General features: G+C 39.9%; 1 protein-coding gene across 1 annotated transcript in view; it reads right to left on the bottom strand.

The window, feature by feature from the left end:
• Positions 1 to 385: 385 nt before the first annotated feature.
• SELP (selectin P) overlaps positions 386 to 19534 on the bottom strand; it is a 44946-nt gene continuing 25797 nt past the window's right edge. Inside the window, exons 9-18 of the mRNA XM_063298519.1 lie at positions 18939 to 19124; positions 18500 to 18685; positions 14928 to 15113; positions 13152 to 13337; positions 9369 to 9552; positions 7388 to 7575; positions 6402 to 6524; positions 5027 to 5057; positions 3568 to 3623; positions 386 to 885 (exon numbers count right to left, since the gene is read on the bottom strand). Coding sequence (XP_063154589.1) covers positions 3569 to 3623; positions 5027 to 5057; positions 6402 to 6524; positions 7388 to 7575; positions 9369 to 9552; positions 13152 to 13337; positions 14928 to 15113; positions 18500 to 18685; positions 18939 to 19124 — 1325 coding nt within the window. The 3' untranslated portion in view covers positions 386 to 885; position 3568. The remainder of the gene's footprint in view (positions 886 to 3567; positions 3624 to 5026; positions 5058 to 6401; positions 6525 to 7387; positions 7576 to 9368; positions 9553 to 13151; positions 13338 to 14927; positions 15114 to 18499; positions 18686 to 18938; positions 19125 to 19534) is intronic.

The following is a 19534-nucleotide window of genomic DNA, read 5'->3' as shown; positions in this document are numbered from 1 at the left end:
AGCATCTTGATAACTGGCCCTGTTAATCATAACAAAGGGATCACCTGATTAAATATAAAGCATGTCTGACTCCTGAAAATGCACAGTACATGATCATCACTTTTGGGGTTTCAGGTATTTGCTACATCTGCAGAATGTGTGATTGATGGCAGCATTCAGTTTCCTAAAGTTGTCCTCTTTCATTTGCTTTTGAAAGCAAGAATCTAGCCATGCTATTATTTAAAAAGATAAATTCCAGTATGTGAACAATTCCTGGCAAGGTGTCAAAAGCTGCAAGGGTGACTGCATAAACATTTTGAAAAGCTGGATAGTCTCCTTCAATAATATGGAGCACAGATGTTTTCTGGCATCTGGATTAACTTTTTGTATTATGAAAAGCAAGATGTGAAAGAAGCAAGATTTATTAAGCCTTTACATGTGTATCTTGATTACACATGTAAGAAAATAGAAACATGCCTCAATTCTGAAATCTATGTTTGATTTTTTAAAAAATCAATGTTAAAATTAGCGTGTCTTGGAAAATCAGTCACAATTTCCAAAAAAGGTTTCTTGGCATATCTACGCCATCTTTTATCAATCATAGTTTGCAATGTTATGAGTACCAACAACACAGGAAGAACATGGGTCATCTCAGAGCATCTTGGCCACAAGATAAATGATAATGAAGTTCAGGAAGTTTTGAGATCCTTTAAGTGCTGTAGCTAGATGATGAATGGAAGCTCCATGCAAAGTATCTTTTAAAGCTAGATGCTTCAAGCATTAATTTATTGTCTCTGACTTTCAGTGAGCACTAATGCTAATCAACAATATTCGTAGAATTGAATTGAGGTACAGGGATATCCCACTGCATCAGCATTTTTCTTCATGGCATGTTCCAGATGAGTTCTGTGTGGATATAAATAAAAAATAACTTGGTGAAAAAAATAAGCAAGCTAGTGATTTAGAAAGCAGTTACATCTAATTTTGAAGTCAATCAGTCAGGCTTCCCCTACATGGCACATTCTAGATAGGTTGTTTTTCAATTTTATTTATTTATTATTTTCTATCCCACCTTTATTATTTTTATAAATAACTCAAGGCAGCAAACATACCTAATACTCCTTCCTCCTCCTGCTTTCCTCACAACAACAACCCTGTGAGGTGGGTTGGGCTGAGAGAGAGTGACTTACATTCATACTTTCTGGAATTCTAGGTTTGTGCTGTGCTGGCCAAGAATTATGGAAGGTGAAGTCCAACTCATCTGGACAGCACCAGTTTTGAGGAAAGTCATAATAGACAGTGCTATAATTAAAACTTTATAAGTAATTAAAACATATGGCTGCGAGAGCTGGACCATGAGGAAGGCTGAGAGAAGGAAGATCGATGCTTTTGAACTGTGGTGCTGGAGGAGAATTCTGAGAGTGCCTTGGACTGCAAGAAGATCAAACCAGTCCATCCTCCAGGAAATAAAGCCAGACTGCTCACTTGAGGGAATGATATTAAAGGCAAAACTGAAATACTTTGGCCACATAATGAGAAGACAGGACACCCTGGAGAAGATGCTGATGCTCGGGAGAGTGGAGGGCAAAAGGAAGAGGGGCCGACCAAGGGCAAGATGGATGGATGATATTCTAGAGGTGATGGACTCATCCCTGGGGGAGCTGGGGGTGTTGATGACCGACAGGGGGCTCTGGCGTGGGCTGGTCCATGGAGTCACGAAGAGTTGGAAGTGACTGAACGAATGAACAACAAAATAATTAAAACTAATTTGCATAGGGCTAGAAGAAATACTTAAACTGATGGATTTAATATTGAAATAATCGTTTAAGGAAAAAAAATCATTTGGAACAGAGAAGTTATCAGGGAATTGAGATGTGTTTGTTTATAGATATGGGTGCATTTTGTTTTTATAAAAAATATGTCTTGTCTAGTTTGCCAAATCTTAAATGGATGATGCTTGCTATTAATATCCTGTTAAGGTAACAGTCTTCATGTACCTCAAATTATTGAAGATCTCTGTTAACTATAAAATATATAAAGAGACCAAAGGTGCTTCTAGGCCAGGCTTCTTTTGTGCACATACCCTGCATGGAACAGCATTACATTGCCATCCTAGCTGACAGTATCAAGCAGCATTACATCTGCCATGGAGATGGGTATTAGAAGATGCTGATGAAAATAAATACGCCAAGTTAACTATCGCATGGAACCAGTTATAGTTGTTCTTTCACATATTAGCCAAAAAGGAACACACTTTCATCCCTGGTATGGAAACCATTTAAATTACAGCTTTTATTCTAAAATAGTCACAAGAAAGAGTAGAAAACCTAAATATTCCATTAGTATAATATACTGTAATAAATTAGTAATTAGTTTTCCCATGGGAGAATTTATGTTATTATTTCAATTTATATAACATGTTTCCATATATTGGGCACTCAAGGCAATTAACCATCGGAACAATGCGAAATATGGAACACTTAAAGCCCATTTAAAAAGCTAATCTTAACCTTTGAAGTAGCTGATCCCTGGAGAGTGTCATGGTGATAGCGGGTGGATTATGGATTTCTCAGATGCAGTGGAAAAAGACATCCTGTAAAGTCAATGGACTGCTAGTCTGTTGTGGGAAAACTCTCAGCCAATAGAGGTTGATGCTTTTATTTATTTATTTGTTTGTTTGTTTATTCAATTTATATTGCAGCCCATCTCAAACTAGTGACTCTGGGCGGCTAACAACAATAAAAACAGTCATAATATAAAACAATAAAAACAATAACAAAAAAATTAAAAATAAATATAAATACAGCCAAGCGATCTAAAAGCCATGGTGTTAACATAACCATGCAATGGGTCCCTTCTCACACTCGGGGCCCCAGGCCTGGGCACAAAGCCAGGTTTTCAAGATCTTCTGGAAAGCCAATAGAGTCGGCTTTTGCTGTTGAACAGAAGCCTGCACAACTGGGCTAAGTCTTTTGATAGTCAAGAGTCATTCACAGACCTTAGCCAAGTATCAAGTCCTAGAATAATCCAACCACCCTACAGCTTTTAGAAAGGATGAGACACTAGGCTAAGAGAAGTACAGAGAGGGGTTGACACTCTATTAAGGAGCAGACTCAGGTTTTGTTGGTAACAAACCCATTTCCCTTGACTAGCACCTTGCTTCTCTTGGACTTCTGAGTTCTTGGATTTCTGATTGCTTTGATCTCCAACCAACTTATCTTTTATTTGCATCAACTTCTCTCAGGCTTATGGACATTCCTTGGTGATTTCAGATCAGTTCACCTCATTTAGTAGTCTCTCATGTACTGCCTGGCTTAGACCTTTCGACTGGGGCTTGACTTCCTCACCTCATGGTTTGCAGGCTCACAGCCGTGGACTCTTGCACGGGATCAGGCTCATAGTCAAATACTCATCTGGCTTGCCAGGGAGAGGTTAGGGCAGGAGTCAGCCCAGGAGCCCACTCCTGCTGCTCCCCATCCAAGAGTTAATTATGTCACAGATAATTGCGAAATGTTCTGACAGAGAATGGAAAAGTGCAATAAAGGCCTTGGAAATTAACATGACAAAATAAAGCATCTTCGGTCTTACCTTAGGAAACTGAATCATATGCTGAATTGGAATATACACCAGGTACCCCCAAGTCCCTAAAAGGCAACACAGATAAATAGTTATTCTACAATTTGTGTAACTTGGGAAAATAGAGCCTAATGCCCTCAAGGCACACTTTACTATTAGGCTTTTTTGTTCCTAGTGCTTGAAATTGCCACATTACAGTTGGAAATGCAAAGTGAGGGGAAAAAAACTCATCCTGTAATTTGCTTCTATTCTCAGCAGTGCAACATCTTTTGTACTGAGTTTCCAGGAACAAAATTTTAGGCAAAACCCAGAATGAGTCTCCTGACACCTTAAAAACTAACACATTAATATCATGTAAGCTCTGACTGATCAGAATCCATGGAAAGGTTAACATTTTTGATGCAAAACAGTTCAAGTGCAACTTTTACAAATTGCACTTTCAGGTCATCAAGAGCACTGGCTGTTGTGAAGAGATTTTATGCCATTTGCTTTACTTTGCACAGTAATCTGGTCAGCTAGACTGTGTCATGTTCACTGTTTCAATGTGCCTGGTACATCGTAACACTTCACATGTCATTTGCTAATTGCGTGTTTGATTTGCAGGGAAGGGAGGCTTCCATAGCCCGGACTGTTATCTCTGGGTTGAGGGAATGGAATGTGTTTGGGTTTTCTCAAATGTTCAAGGTTGCTTTCCCAAGAATGGTGAAGACAGTTACTGGCACCTGGGGGCCGGGGTGGTTGGAACGGCTGGGTGGGGGGTGGTCTTACGGTTTGAGCCGAGGGTTCTTAATTTGTATTTGGCGCGCTTTTGCTCATTCTCAGCTTTCTCTGTACTTGCATACTAATCTCTCGATAAACCAGATTTCATAAAGTCCACTTGTGAGTCTGGCTTTGTTAGGTTAAGCAACCATTACAGACTGCCTGTTACACATGAGACATCCACTTACATAGCAAGATATTTCCTTATCCACCTCTCACCCATCTATTCCCACTGGTACCCACAGTTGCTCCAGGGGGTTCTCTGTTTCCCTGGGATGGTACATAAATTAACAGTCAGCTTGCAAAGCATTGGGGGAAGACTGTGCCTTTCAGTTCTAAGCAAACATAGTAAGCAGCAAGTTCTACTTACAGTATCCCCACAGTATGTATTTCTACATAGATATGTTTAGATTCATGCTATGTGTCTGGCCATCTTAGATTGTTTAATTCATAAATGAAATATCTGCTTTTTGTATAAATTTGTCCATCTTTACATCTTTTGGAAAAAGAGTCTCCCTCCATCCCCCATCTCGCATCTTGCAAGCAAGCCATTTTACTGATTTAGTATTTCACATATTTTACAAAGTAGAATAAAGTCTATAAAATCTTATGCAACAATAAATGAATTAGTCTTTGAATTTTTATGGAAATTTGCATTGTTTTGCAGCTTAATTCTAAGAAATTTAGTGTCATTTCATATTGCAGTCTGTACCTGGTATGGCTTAACAGCTTCTTTTTCTCCTCTGATGGAGTCATAGTTCCCATTGGATGATGTAAAAAGACAAAAAGATAGATTAATCCAATGGATATCATCTATTAATATAAGCAGTAGTTAAAATATAGCAGCAGTGATTCTGATTAGGGTGCAAGGGTATAATTATTAGTGTATTTATATCCCATCCTTTCTTCATCAAGTTCAGAGAAATTATATCAGACCTTTCCTTGTTATCCCTGTAATAAGTCTTGTTATTTCTCTCTGCTAGGTAACACAATAATTTTCCAGAAGATGTTATTAATTTTGTCAATTGCGCCTCTCCTAACAAGCCTGTCATGTTCACTGTTTCAATGTAGTTCATACATCGTAACGTTTCACATGCCAAGGTGCTGACGCGCGTTTCTGTTTGGGAGGGAGCTGCTGTGAGACCTTGTACCAAGCTCTGTATATGGAATCAGTACAATGGAATGTGTTTGGAATTATGTTCTCTGTTCAAGGCCTTTTCCCACAGACCATCAGAAGCCGTTAGGAGCACCTGGGACTGTGAACGTGAGATGATTCTACGGGGGGAGGGATTTCATTTGCACCGAGGGTTTTTAGTTTGAATTTGGCGCGCTTTCATCATTCTCAGCTTTCTCTGTGATCCTGCATGCTATTCTTCAATAAATCAGATATCTTTGAAACCCTGCTTATGAGTCTGATATCCATTAGAATAGGCAATCCTTACAAAGCCACAATCATACTTCAAGAACAAACCATTTATTTATTTATTTATCTATCAAATTTATCACCGCCCATCTCTCCCACAAGGAGGGACTCTGGGCGGTTCACAATAAAAAAAAACTATGTTAGGAGAGGAACAGACAGACTTCCTGGTTGACCCATATCAATAAACTAAACATGGTATAGTCATCCTGGTTGGTTTAATCTTAGCCACTCCCATTGACTGGAGAGTTGATTAAGCAACATTATGCTGTTTGATTACAGGAAACCCAAATCCTGAAGAATTCTGGCTGACCGTGACATATGAATACATTGTTTTGGCTTACTAAAAGTGTTATTCTAATGTAAATGCTGGATTTTTTAGGGTCAATGCAATGTTATTTCTGTCAAGTTGGCACTAAAAATCGGTACATATGTATGTATGCATGAATATATGAAGTACATAAATGGAGTACATGAATTATATAAATTATGTGGTTTTGGATTACTGTACATTTTTGGTATAAAATATAGTTCGGAAAGGCATTTAAAATGGAGGGAATGGGAAGTTGTATACACTTTTTACTATAATTATTATCATATCTACTGAATCAAGATGAGAATGTAGGGAACTGGTTGAGCCCCAATTGGGTGGTGTGAATCTCTTTACCTCTTTTGCCAAGACGCTTAATTGCCAGAGCTATCAGACCCCCAGAGATCATAACAGCAACAAGGGATGCTGTGACTCCACCAGTATAAAGCAGAACTTGCTTGAGGTAATTGGCAGCATTTTCTGAAATTTGATATATTAGAGATGAGATAAGTCAACAATAGTGCATTCCTCTTTTCTAAGGCTCTGGAATTCTAATATCAGCTCTGTTATCTCTACAGATCTCTATCTGCTTACGTCACAACCATATGCCCTTGACCTGTGAATCTGAACAATGTCTCACGTACTTTGTACACCTGGAACTAACAACATGAGAAAATGTGCCAAGCTAAACTTTCTGAGAAAATGGGTGAAAATGGGGCTGGAGGAGTGGGGAGGATATTTAAAAAAAAATCCTCAGCATTCCTTATCTTTTATATGAGTCATTTTAGAGAAATAAGTATTATAGTAAAAATAATGCTACTGCTTTAAATTTATTAATCAGCAAGAAACACATTCTTCATGATCAGTATTTCAAAAGCAACATTTTAAGCTCGTATAAATTAAAGAATTCAGTTTTGAATTCTTTGTCTACGTGCTTAAATATTTTTCTAAGAAAGAACACAATAACAACAGCTGTGCAGCACTGAGACTGTTGTGAAAGTGAAGTGACTTGCATCACAATAAATAAAAATTACTTTTTCTCTGAAAAAAAAATTAGAATAAACCCAACAGAGGGCAGCACGGATGGGCTAACACACACTTCTTTGGCAAAAGTCCTACCGCACCCACTACAGAACTGTTCTGCAACTGTTTTTCAAAATTATTTTAGTAAGATAAAAGAAGAATGTATATTGGACTACTGTACTGTGAGCCTTAAAAAAAATTAAGTGGACAGCAAAACAAAAACAATGGGGAAATGGCAGTGACCGCTGACCGAGGGCTGACCTAATGGAGCAGATGACTCTCATGCAGATTGCAGTTGGCATAGAAAGAGATCATGGTACCTTGACAAACAGGCATCTCACTGGACCAGCGGCCATCAGGTTGACACTGCATCCTACTTGTTCCATTGAGAATGAAGCCCTCAGTGCAGGAGAAGCGACATGCTGAGCTATAGCTGAAGGAGCCCCAGGGATGGGAGCAGTTCTTCTTCATGTTCTCCATCTCTCTCAGTGGGGGACACTTTATGGCTGTGGGGGAAGGAAGGCAGGCAGGCATTGAAATTAAGAGAAGTCAGCTACATCACAGAAAGGACCTTTCAGAGCTGGACAAAGGCTGATCAAATGACCACAGTATGAAGAAAGGTCACCATGCTGGTTCTAGTGGTGCTGATGTTGAGATTAGGAAAAGAAGAGTAATAGGTACATGGTGTCTGTGCGTGGGGTGAGCACATAAATTTGTGTGTGTGTGTGTGTTTGGGCGTGTATGTATAAATATGTTATATGGGGGGGGAGATAGAGGGAGAGTACTTCTACCATACATGGTGTACAGACCTTGGATTTTATTACTGAAAGAAAGAGAGAATAACTGTCCCTCCTGTGTACTATTGGATTCCAAGGTCATCCTATGACCCTGACTGCTGAGAGGTTCAGGATGGACAAATGGATGGACGGATATGTATTTCAGGAAATGATGCCATCAATTACTTCAAATTGCATTCCACGGGGCCTAGGGTATCCCACCCCTACCATGAAACATCTAGTTGGTCAGTAAGGAACAGACTGCTGGGTGGTCGTGGCATTTGGCCTGACCCAGCTTGGCTCTTTTTATGGTTTTGCCTGACACTGAAAGTACAGTAATATTGTAATTAGGCAAGTTTGCTTGGAAAGGGCATTTTATAATAAGTTTGGGATGCTACTGCAGAAAAAAACTTCAGTAATATCCACCCTATCCGCCCCTTATGTGGAGAAGGGCTTCTGCAGATGATCTTACTGCAAGGTAAGCTGACAAGGGTTAGTGCTCCTTCACAATTACTGTAGGAGGAGAACCGTGTTAGTCTATGGTGGCAAAAATTCAGGAGTCCGATAGCAGCTTTTTCATGAGCTGCAGCTCACTTGCCAGAGGCACAGAGTGGGTAGACTGATGTAGGATTTAAACGGAACTAAGCTTTTCTAAAACAGTCACTTTGAGGTCTGCTATTCTACAGCACCATTGAGTGAGAAAGTGTTGAACTCACAGACATCAAAGGTTTCAGGCGTTTTCAGAATGGGTTGTTACCACATTGGGTTTTTAACACAGTACAACTGTTAATTGATAAGGTACTTGTAGTCTGTTTTATGCATCACCTGCATCTGTATAACCAACCTATCTCCCCCTCCCTCTCTCCCCCACCTTTCACCCACCCCAACTTTACCCCAGACGCGGTGGCGCTGCGGGTTAAACCGCTGAGCTGTCGATCGGAAGGTCGGCGGTTCGAAACCGCGCGGCGGGGTGAGCTCCCGTTGCTAGTCCCAGCTCCTGCACACCAAGCAGTTCGAAAACATGCAAATGTGAGTAGATTAATTGGTACCGCTTTGGCGGGAAGGTAACGGCGTTCCGTGAGTCATGCTGGCCACATGACCCGGAAGTGTCTATGACAACGCCGGCTCCAAGGCTTTGAAACGGAGATGAGCACCGCCCCCTAGAGTCGGACACGACTGGACTTTACGTCAAGGGAAACCTTTACCTTTACCTAAACCCTACATCGGTCTAGCCACTCTGTGCTTCTGTTGAAGTGAGCTGCAGCTCACAAAAGCATGTGGCTTTTAATAACATTTGTTAGTTGGAAAGGTGCTACCAGACCTCTGGTTTTTGCCTTCACAGTTATGCACATCATAGCCATGTGGCATGAAACCAAGAAGGAACAGAGGTCCCCCGTAAGTCACAGAGTGTAGGAAGTGGAACAGGAAACCATCTCAGTATGTTTTGTTCATGTATGTTCATGTATTAAAGCATTTCTGTCCTACATTTCAAGCAATATATAGCATTCAATGGTGCAAATCCTATCCACAGAATGGTGCAAATCCTGTCCACTCTCCTGTGGCCATACAGTTAAGCCTCTTGGGTCCAATTCTTATAAAACCCATATTACAGGAGAAGATACAGCTGGTGCTATATGTGAAGTTTCCATATGGTTGAGAGCATGTGAGCTGTCCATTCTTTGGAGCATGCAATTCTGGGCACTTGAGAGCTGGCAAAGAGCAAACTGAAACAGACCTTTAGGTGAAAGATCCACAAATGCTGCAGAAAGAGGCAGGAGGAAGAAAATGCTAAGGAATTGATAGCTGAGAGAGGGAATGAAGGAGGAGGCTTTTAGTGACTGATGATGAGCTACTGAATGTTAAATTCACCAATAGAAAATCTGGAAATATTAGAAGCTGGGCAAAAAAAACCACCACTAAGCTTGTATGAAACTTGCTCATTTATTTCAAGTCTTTAAAATTTATTTGTATTATTAATTTCTGCAGAAAGTTCATGTTCTACCTTTGGTGTATCACTGGAATGTATTATTTAATTTGGTTTTAGGACAGCACTGCTCCTTTGGTGATACACCCTTTAGTCTCAGTTAATTATCGCTTATTCTACCAGGACTGTTCCTTTATGGGAAAGTGGGGAAGCAGAGAAAGAAAGAATGATCAATGAAAAATAAATGTGCTGTTCTGCATGGAGCATTTTTGTATGTGCTCTGGTATATTTTGTTGTTTATTCCTTTAGTCGCTTCCGACTCTTCGTGTCCGTCCATCCACCTTGCCCTTGGTCGGCCCCTCTTCCTTTTGCCTTCCACTCTCCCTAGCATCAGCATCTTCTCCAAGCTGTCCTGTCTTCTCATTACGTGGCCAAAGTATTTCAGTTTTGCCTTTAATATCATTCCCTCAAGTGAGCAGTCTGCCTTTATTTCCTGGAGGATGGACTGGTTTGATCTTCTTGCAGTCCAAGGCACTCTCAGAATTTTCCTCCAACACCACAGTTCCAAAACATCGATCTTCCTTCTCTCAGTCTTCCTTATGGTCCAGCTCTCGCAGCCATATGTTACTACAGGGAACACCATTGCTTTAACTATGTGGACCTTTGTTGTCAGTGTGATGTCTCTGCTCTTAACTATTTTATCGAGATTTGTCATTGCTCTTCTCCCAAGGATTAAGTGTCTTCTGATTTCCTGACTGCAGTCAGCATCTGCAGTAATCTTCACACCTAGAAATACAAAGTCTTTCACTGCTTCTACATTTTCTCCCTCTATTTGCCAGTTATCAATCAAGCTGGTGGCCATAATCTTGGTTTTTTTCAGGTTTAGCTGCAAGCCAGCTTTTGCACTTTCTTCTTTCACCTTCATCATAAGGCTCCTCAGTTCTTCTTTGCTTTCAGCCATCAAAGTGGTATCATCTGCATATCTGAGATTGTTAATGTTTCTTCCAGATATTTTAACTCCAGCCTTGGATTCCTCAAGCCCAGCATGTCGCCTGATGTGTTCTGCGTACAGGTTGAATAGGTAGGGTGAGAGTATACAGCCCTGCCGTACTCCTTTCCCAATCATAAACCAGTCCGTTGTTCCGTGGTCTGTTCTTACTGTTGCTATTTGGTCGTTATACAGATTCTTCAGGAGGCATACAAGATGACTTGGTATCCCCATACTGCTAAGAACTTGCCACAATTTGTTATGGTCCACACAGTCAAAGGCTTTAGAATAGTCAGGCCTGGAATTTACCTCCAATGTTTCTAATTTTCTGGAAGAGGTCTCTTGTCCTTCCTATTCTATTGTCTTCTTCCACTTCCACGCATTGCTTGTTTAAAAATAATTCCTTATCTCTTCTGGCTAACCTCTGGAATTTTGCATTTAATTGGGCATATCTCCTCCTATCACTGTTGCCTTTTGCTTTCCTTCTTTCTTGGGCTACTTCTAGTGTCTCAGCAGACAGCCATTTTGCCTTCTTGGTTTTCTCTTTCTTTGGGATGTATTTTGTTGCCGCCTCCTGAACAATGTTGCGAACTTCTGTCCATAGTTCTTCCGGGACCCTATCTACTAAGTCCAGTCCCATAAATCTATTCTTCACCTCCACTGCATATTCCTTAGGAATATTAGTGAGCTCATATCTAGCTGATCTGTGGGTCTTCCCTAATCTCTTGAGTCTGATCCTAAATTGTGCAAGAAGAAGTTCATGATCTGAACTACAGTCAGCTCCAGGCCTTGTTTTTACCGACTGTATAGATGTCCGCCACCTTTGGCTGCAAAGGATGTAGTCAGTCTGATTTTGTTGTTGTCCATCTGGGGAAGTCCATGTATAAAGCCGTCTCTTAGGTTGTTGGAAGAGAGTGTTTGTTATGCAGAGTGAGTTGTCTTGGCAAAATTCTATCAGCCTATGTCCTGCTTCGTTTTGTTCTCCCAGGCCATGCTTACCTGTAATTCCAGGTGTCAACTGACTGCCCACCTTAGCATTCCAGTCTCCCATGATGAAAATAACATCTCTTTTAGACGTGTTATCCAGTAGGTGCTGCAGATGCTCATAGAACTGCTCTACTTCAGCTTCTTCAGCATCTGTGGTTGGGGCATGTATTTGGATCACTGTGATGTTAGATGGCTTGCCCTGAATTCGAATTGAGATCATTCTATCATTTTTTGGATTGTATCCAAGCGCTGCTTTAGCCACTTTACTATTAATTATGAAGGCTACTCCATTTCTTCTGTGGTCCTCTTGTCCACAGTAGTAGATCTGGTGGTCATTTGATGTGAAGTGGCCCATTCCAGTCCATTTCAGTTCACTGACGCCCAAAATGTCTATCTTTAATCTTGACATCTCACCAATAACCACATCCAATTTGCCCTGGCTCATAGATCTTACGTTCCAGGTTCCAATGATGTATTGATCCTTAGAACATTGGATTCGCCGTTCACCACCAGCACCATCGGCCGCTAGCCATCCTTTCGGCTTTGAGCTAGCTGCGTCATCACGTCTGGGGCTAGTTGAACTCATCCTCTGTTCCTCCCCAGTAGCATTCTGACCATCTTCCGACCCGGGGGTCTCATCTTCCGATGGTATACGACATATCTCTGGTTGTACTGATCCATTTAGTTTTCACGGCAAGAATACTGGGGTGGGTTGCCATTACCTTCTCCAGGGATCGCATTCAGTCTGACCTCTCTGTCATGACCTTCCCGTCTTGGGTGGCCCTTCACGGTTTAGCTCATGGCATCATTGAGGTGCTCAAGCTCCAGCACCACGACAGGGTAACGATCCTTTGCTGAAGCTCTGGTATATTACTTTATCTATATTATGTTTTGATTTTGATTCATCTATTTTATTATGTAAGATACCCAGAGTCACTGGAAGGTGGGTGGTTTCTAAATCCAATAAAATTAAAATACATATATTTTAAAATTGCTCTGGTATATGCTAGTAATAAACTAAACATGAAGAAAGGATTTCGGTTGCGAAGGTGTGGACAGATATCAAATCTGTTCTTTCTCCTGCTTGTTTGGAATTATAAACCAAGAAGCCTTCTATCAAACAGGCAATATGCCACAAGAATAAGCAATGTTTTGTAGCATTCAGTTTTGTAGGCTCCAAATGTGCTGATCTATTGTATAATGAGGTAGCTAGGAAAAGTGACTTGTTGAAAATTAAACACTTCTTTCACTTTTTCCAATCCTGAACAAACGATATTTCTCATCTTCTGAAGCTCCTAGACTATTATCATATACCTCTAAAAATAAGGCTACATTCAGTTTGGAGATGAACCACTGTTACAGAGTTGGACAACTTCTAGCTCTCAACCAGTGTTGTTTCCTAAACCTACCTTCACAGATGGGTGTCTCTCCTGTCCAGTTTCCCTGATCTGTGCAGTTCAGCTGCTCTGATCCAGCTAACTCAAACCCAGAGCTGCAGGAGAAGGTGCAACTGGAGTAATATGCAAATAATCCATAAGGATTAGAGCAGTTTTCTTTGCCATTCTCTAGAGTTTTCAGTGGTGTGCATTGGACGGCTAGAACAGGAAAGTACAGATTAAAATAAACTATCATCATCTTGGATGACTCAAATAATAGTGCATGATGTCCAATTATGTTCTCACCAGATAATCAACCAGTTGCATATATCCTACTAGTAAAAAGGCAGTTATGCTACTTTCTGTTCCTGTCTTTTATGAACAATAAGTGGTTTCAGAATCATAGTTTTATAGAATCAGTTTTCTTTTGAAGATACAGCATTGCAGACTTACTGTATTTTAACTTTTTCTATTAATTTGCAAGTAACTGAATTGGGCCTGTAGTATCAATGTTAAATGCTCCCAGGGTTTGCAGCCCATTAACAAATGGGCTTCTGCATTCTGGACCAGATAGAATTTCCAAGTAATCTTTAAAGGCAACCCCAAGTAAAGCACATTGAAGTCTATATGGGTGGTAATGAGGGCATAAGTTCCTGTAGCCAAGTCCCCCTGCACCACATAAGGTTGCAGTTGATGTTCCAGCTGCAGCTGGGCAAAGGCCTTCTAGCCACAGCTTCCACCTCCTCTTAACATAGGAGCCATGAGTCCAGAAGAATCCCCAGACTGAGAATTTACTCCTTCACAGGTAGCCCCTGCCCATTCAGAGGCACCACTGGGGTTGGTGGAGAACAGCAACTTCATCTTGCTTTGGTTCAACTTTAGCTTGTTTTCTCCCATCCAGACCTTTGCAGCCTCCAGGCACCAGGATAAAACATCAACCGCATCTTCCCTATAGCCTGGGGTAGCAATGTATAATTGGGTATCATCAGCTGATACTGATGATACCTCTTCCCAAACTATTGGATGACCTCCCCCAGCAGTTTCATACAGATGTTAAGAAACAGGGGAAAGAAAACTGGCTTCTGTGGTACCGCAAAAATCCAGGGCCACTAGGCCAACCCCTCATCCCTCACTGTAACAGATTAGAATCATCCACTGAGGAAGGAGAGGAATCATTGCAAAAGAGTACTTCCTGTCCTCAGTCCAAGTGGTCACCTTTCTACATATTTCTCGCAACAGTCAGGATGCGCAGAGGTCCAAATTATATGTGGTAGAGAGCAACCTAGAAAGCATCCTATCTACTTCCCTGAAGGTCACAAACCAAAAGGAGTCCCAGATAATATGGCAGCATGGTGCCCTAGGCACCATCAAAAATTCTGCCCCTTGAGAAAACAAGACTTTGTTGAATTTGAGTGACTTTGTCGGCATAATCCTATACAAATTGGTCAAAATAGCCAGGCAGGAGATCTCTATAATGACTCCTCTCTAAAAGGGAGTTAGTGACCCGAAACAAGGTTGCTGGATGACAGCTTGAAAATGCAATAAGGAGAAGTGAGCCCACTTTGCCTCCCTTTTCACCACAGTGTAGGCTGCTTGATCAGATTCACTTTTATTCTTTCTCCACTGAAGTGCCAGGCATTGCTTCTGGCACTTCATTTCTCAGAAGGCCTCAGATAGTTTCAGTATGCCATACCAGAAAGTTTTAGTCTTTCTCCAGTGACCTGTCAGGCATTGCTTCTGGCACTTCATTTCTCAGAGGGCCTCAGCTATTTTCTGTATCCCTTATAAGAAAGTGTACTTGACACTGACCTTTACAATATGGCATTTCTTGAGTCCAGTTTCCTAATGCTGTGCAATCAAGTGTTACCAGCCCAATCAGCTGAAAACCGGCATTGCAGGAAAAGTTGCAACTGGAGCCATATGCAAAATGGCTATGAGGGTGAAGACACTTTAAATGGCCATTTGCTGGCCTATGTAGAAATGGGCACGTGGCAGCTGAAATGAAAAAGAGAACAAATTGTGGATGTAATAAGCTGTGCATGTACTTTGTATGTCTGTGTTTAGTAAGGGTGATAATGTGCATACTACTGGGCACTCAGCAACTGAACTAGAAAAAGAACATGTTGTGTATAATTAATACACACACACATACTGTACATGCATGCACACACTCATGCATATAATGTTAATATAGCAACATGGGTAGTAAGGATGATGCTTCCTTAAAATGAAGAAAGTAGAATTCATTGCACAGGGTTCAGAGCGTAACACAACTGAAATAGAATTACTCTCCAAAATTTGAGGTAGAGGTACCATTCCTCACAACTAAAATCTAAGACCCTCTTAACAAGAAATATCTCTGCTGAAAATAGGATCTTGATTTCAGCAGGCAAAACATGAGCTCTATTCTGTTTCATCATAATGTTTATATAATATAATATAATATAATATAATATAATATAATATAATATAATATAATATAATATAATATAATATAATATAATATAATATAATATAATATAATAATATAAATAACTCCCAGACTTTGAACAATGGCTGTAGTTCTGAATGATTCTGCTCCATCTCTTATCACGGTTGGGAGATGGAATGGATGATTAGAAGTAAGAATTGCACATTTCTAGCAACTTCACTCATCCCCAAAGTAGTTACAATCATCTATGGCAGTGTGCAGTGCCATTCTTCCATGGATAATGCTATCAATGTAGAGGTACGTACCTACTGGGGCAATGGCCAAATACCAGTACCACCTAAGATCATGACCACTGTGAATAGTTCTTGCAGCCACAAGAAATATTGCAAAATAAACATCCCTTGCTTTTACACTAAAGCTGAGCAGCAACTATAGGCTCACTGTCTCAAAGTGCAATATTCATGTATTTATACTGGGAAGAGAGGGAGGAATGCAACCATGCCACAGTTCATCCTTTCCCAACCTGATGCCTTTCAGGTGTATTAGATTAAAATCTCTCAATGACTGTGCTGCTTGAATTCACTGGAGTTGCACCCAACATGCCTCAATGGTACCCAAATGTGGACAGTTTCACTAGTGTGTTGATATTACATTTGCTTGTACACAGTTGGCCAAATCTTCTGATTTTTGCAGCTTCACTCTTATTTCAGAATAAGCATCAAGTACTTATTGGTATCCAAGCTATATTCCATCTTTCTTGTGCAGATGATAGAAAAGAACATCCTAAGGGGCCAGTTAGACAGTTACCATATTCCCAAGATTCTGAACAAGATTTGTGTGAAATTTGAAAAAAACCAAAACACTGTAGTTGCTACTGCTATAAATGGAAGCATTACATTAGAGCGGTGTTTCTTAAACTTTTTGCTCTCGGGACCCCTTCCCACTTTTAAAAATTATGGAGGAATGGAAGACTGAAGACGTCTGGGCAAAAGTGACTACAGCAAAGACCAGGGAACCTGTGAGTAGACCAGTTCCTTGGAACCTCTCTAGATAAGGAGAGGACAGAAGATTGCCCACATGTGCTCTGGAAAGCTGCTCCTCAGGGGTATGAGGGCTAGGAGACAACAGGAATAACCAACTTGCTCACAACTGTGGTTGGCACCTTTTAAAGGGCACTAAGTTCGCAAACCTCACTTTCTAATCACTTTTGGAAATTGCTTATTAACTACTTTTAAGCTATTAAGAGACCATCAGAACAACAAATTTGAAAATGCTGGGTGAGTTTGCCTTCAATCCTGAATGAAAGAAAATTTTAATCATAAGTTTAAGAATTTAAACAATTAGAAATAAACAGCAAAAAACTAAATAAGATTTTGATCTTAGAAAATTATAAACAGACTGAGGATCCAGATAAATTTGGAATATAAAAACTTTTACAATAAGATTTTGGAATTAATTATAAAGAACAAACAGCTTCTCGTGGGAAATAGATTTGTTTTGGTTTTCGCAAGACATAACTTTTAGGATTTTAAAAACTAGACGCTAGAGGTGACTAAAGATTCTAGGCAGGGAAAAAAAACACAAGCCTACCATTTGTGTTAATTAATTGGGATCTACAAAATGATGCAAAACAATTTAACACTGAAAATATTAAAGGAGACTTTTGAAGAATGGAGCCAGAAATTAGTAGCCACAATATCAACAGTGCATGATGCCTGCCTCTATGGATAGACTATGCCCAAAAGATGTTATTGAAGAAATGACAGATTTGGAACAAATTTTATCTGACAAGATAGAGATGGTACTGAAAGTAGCTTTACAAATGACAGCCCAAAAGAATGACTTAGAAAAGGATGTCTCACAGGATATACAAAAGAAATTGGCTGATGTTTTAAAAATCAAAAGGGAAATACTAATGATAAACCAAGAAAATGGCCTGGATAATTTTTTTCTTATTGGATTTACAAAAGAGGCTTGTTAAAGACCTGAAGAAATGTGTGCGATGGGACAAAGAAGAACTGAAGAGAAGTCAAATCCTATGACACTATTTGAATGAACTAAAGATTAAGACTTTTAGAAGTAAAAGGAAGGAATATAAAGTTGGTTTATTTGATCAAGGTTAAAACAAGATACGTTGTTACTTCTGGCAACCCTTTGTGGACTTTCTGCTGACACCAACACTAAGAAGTTGATGTTTATGGAGTTGTCTAGGTAAGGGATGGGATGTGGGATGAAGAAATAATTGTTCATAACCTTAGAGGGGTTGAAGAGGCCCTAAATGTATTTATACTTCTTGTGATGGAGGTTGGAAGTCACTTCTTTACATATTTTTCTCTTTCTTTATTATATTCTTACTTTTCTCTTTTTTTCTCTCTTTCTTCTTTTTCCTTTTTCCTTGCACTTCTTTCTCTTCTCTTCTCTTTCTTTAAGTTTAGTTTATATTAGATTTTATTAGTACAATCAAAATTCTTAATAAAAAATGTATGTATAAAAAAAATTATGGAGGATCCCAAAAGAGCTTTTGTTTATATGGGTTATATTTATCGATATTTACTGTATTCAAAATTAAAATTGACAAATTCATAGAATATTTATTTATTGAATCATGTAAAAATAGCTATATTAAACCTATTAGATATTAACATAAATAAAATATTTTTCATGAAAAAAACTTATTTTTTTAACAAATAATAATAATGAGAAGAGTGATTTTGTTCTAAATTTTTGCAAATATTGTCAATATCTGGAAAATAATTTTGATTTCGCAGACCATTAAGAGGGTCTTGGGGGACCCCAAGCATCCTTGGACCACACTTTAAGGAACACTGTATTAGATAAAATAATTGTTTGTTTCCAGTTTAGCAGAAAAGAGTCTGTTTCTTGTTTTACATCACCATCTACACAGCACTGGCTTCTACATCTGACTGCCAAGACTGTATTCTGCTCTTACCTTTACAACTAGGTGTTGCTGCAGTCCACTTTCCCAAGTCTGTGCACTGAAGCTGACTTGTTCCAACACGTACAAAGCCCATATCACAGGAGAAGGCACAACTGGAATTATAAGCAAAGCTTCCATGTGGATGAGAACAATTCAATTCTCCATTCTGAGGAGCATCCAGCTTTGGGCATTCAATAACTAGAATGAAAGAGATTGTTGGTGAAGGGAAGAAAGAAATATGACAGCCATCTCAGTCATTCCAAAGGAAAGTCCAAGCATGAAGGAAAGCAGTGCTCTTCAGAAGAAAGTGGAGGCAACTATTCCAGATTCCAATACTATGGTTAGGTTGAAACTGTCCAAAGTTGGAAGAGCTGGCCAATGCCAGGAAGGTGCTAAATTTCATTGCAGAAAACAGCAACAAAAATCAAGAGGGGGGGGAAAGGGACATTACCCTGGCATGCTGGTAATGGAGAACTCCAGTGCCCGGTTGCCAAGCAGATGGTTGTCTTTGCTCCAGCCAAGAAAAAGCCAGGCTCACACGCAAACTGACAGGTGGATTGGTAAGCAAACTCTGCAAATGGATGAGAGCAGGCCATCTCCCCATTTTTAGGACGCTGCAGATGGTGGCACTGCATGACTGAAGTAAAAAGCATAGATTTTACAAGCACACCAATTTTCAACCATGCTCAGTTATATGATGGCTTTTCCTTAAAAAAATATTGGTTCAAAACTCATTCAGATATTGCTACACATGCTGCAACTGCCCTTGTTGACCAAGGTCCATCTGTAGTCTTTACTAATGTGTCAGCACTGACCTTCACAGAGGGGTGGTGTTGCAGTCCATTTTCCCAGAGCTGTGCACTGAGGTTGCACTGTTCCAACTCTCACAAAGCCCTTATTACAGGAGAAGGCACAACTGGAGTCATAAGCAAATTCGCCATGTGGATGAGAACAGTTTAATTCTCCATTTTCAGGGGCATCCAGTGTTTGGCATTCAATAACTACAATGAGAGATTCCAGAGAGCACAGCTATATCAGTCTGTTTCA

The sequence above is a fragment of the Candoia aspera genome, chromosome 3 (genome assembly GCF_035149785.1).
Source record: "Candoia aspera isolate rCanAsp1 chromosome 3, rCanAsp1.hap2, whole genome shotgun sequence".
NCBI classification, from domain to species: Eukaryota; Metazoa; Chordata; class Lepidosauria; order Squamata; family Boidae; genus Candoia; species Candoia aspera.
This window is presented reverse-complemented; position numbering and strand designations above follow the sequence as displayed.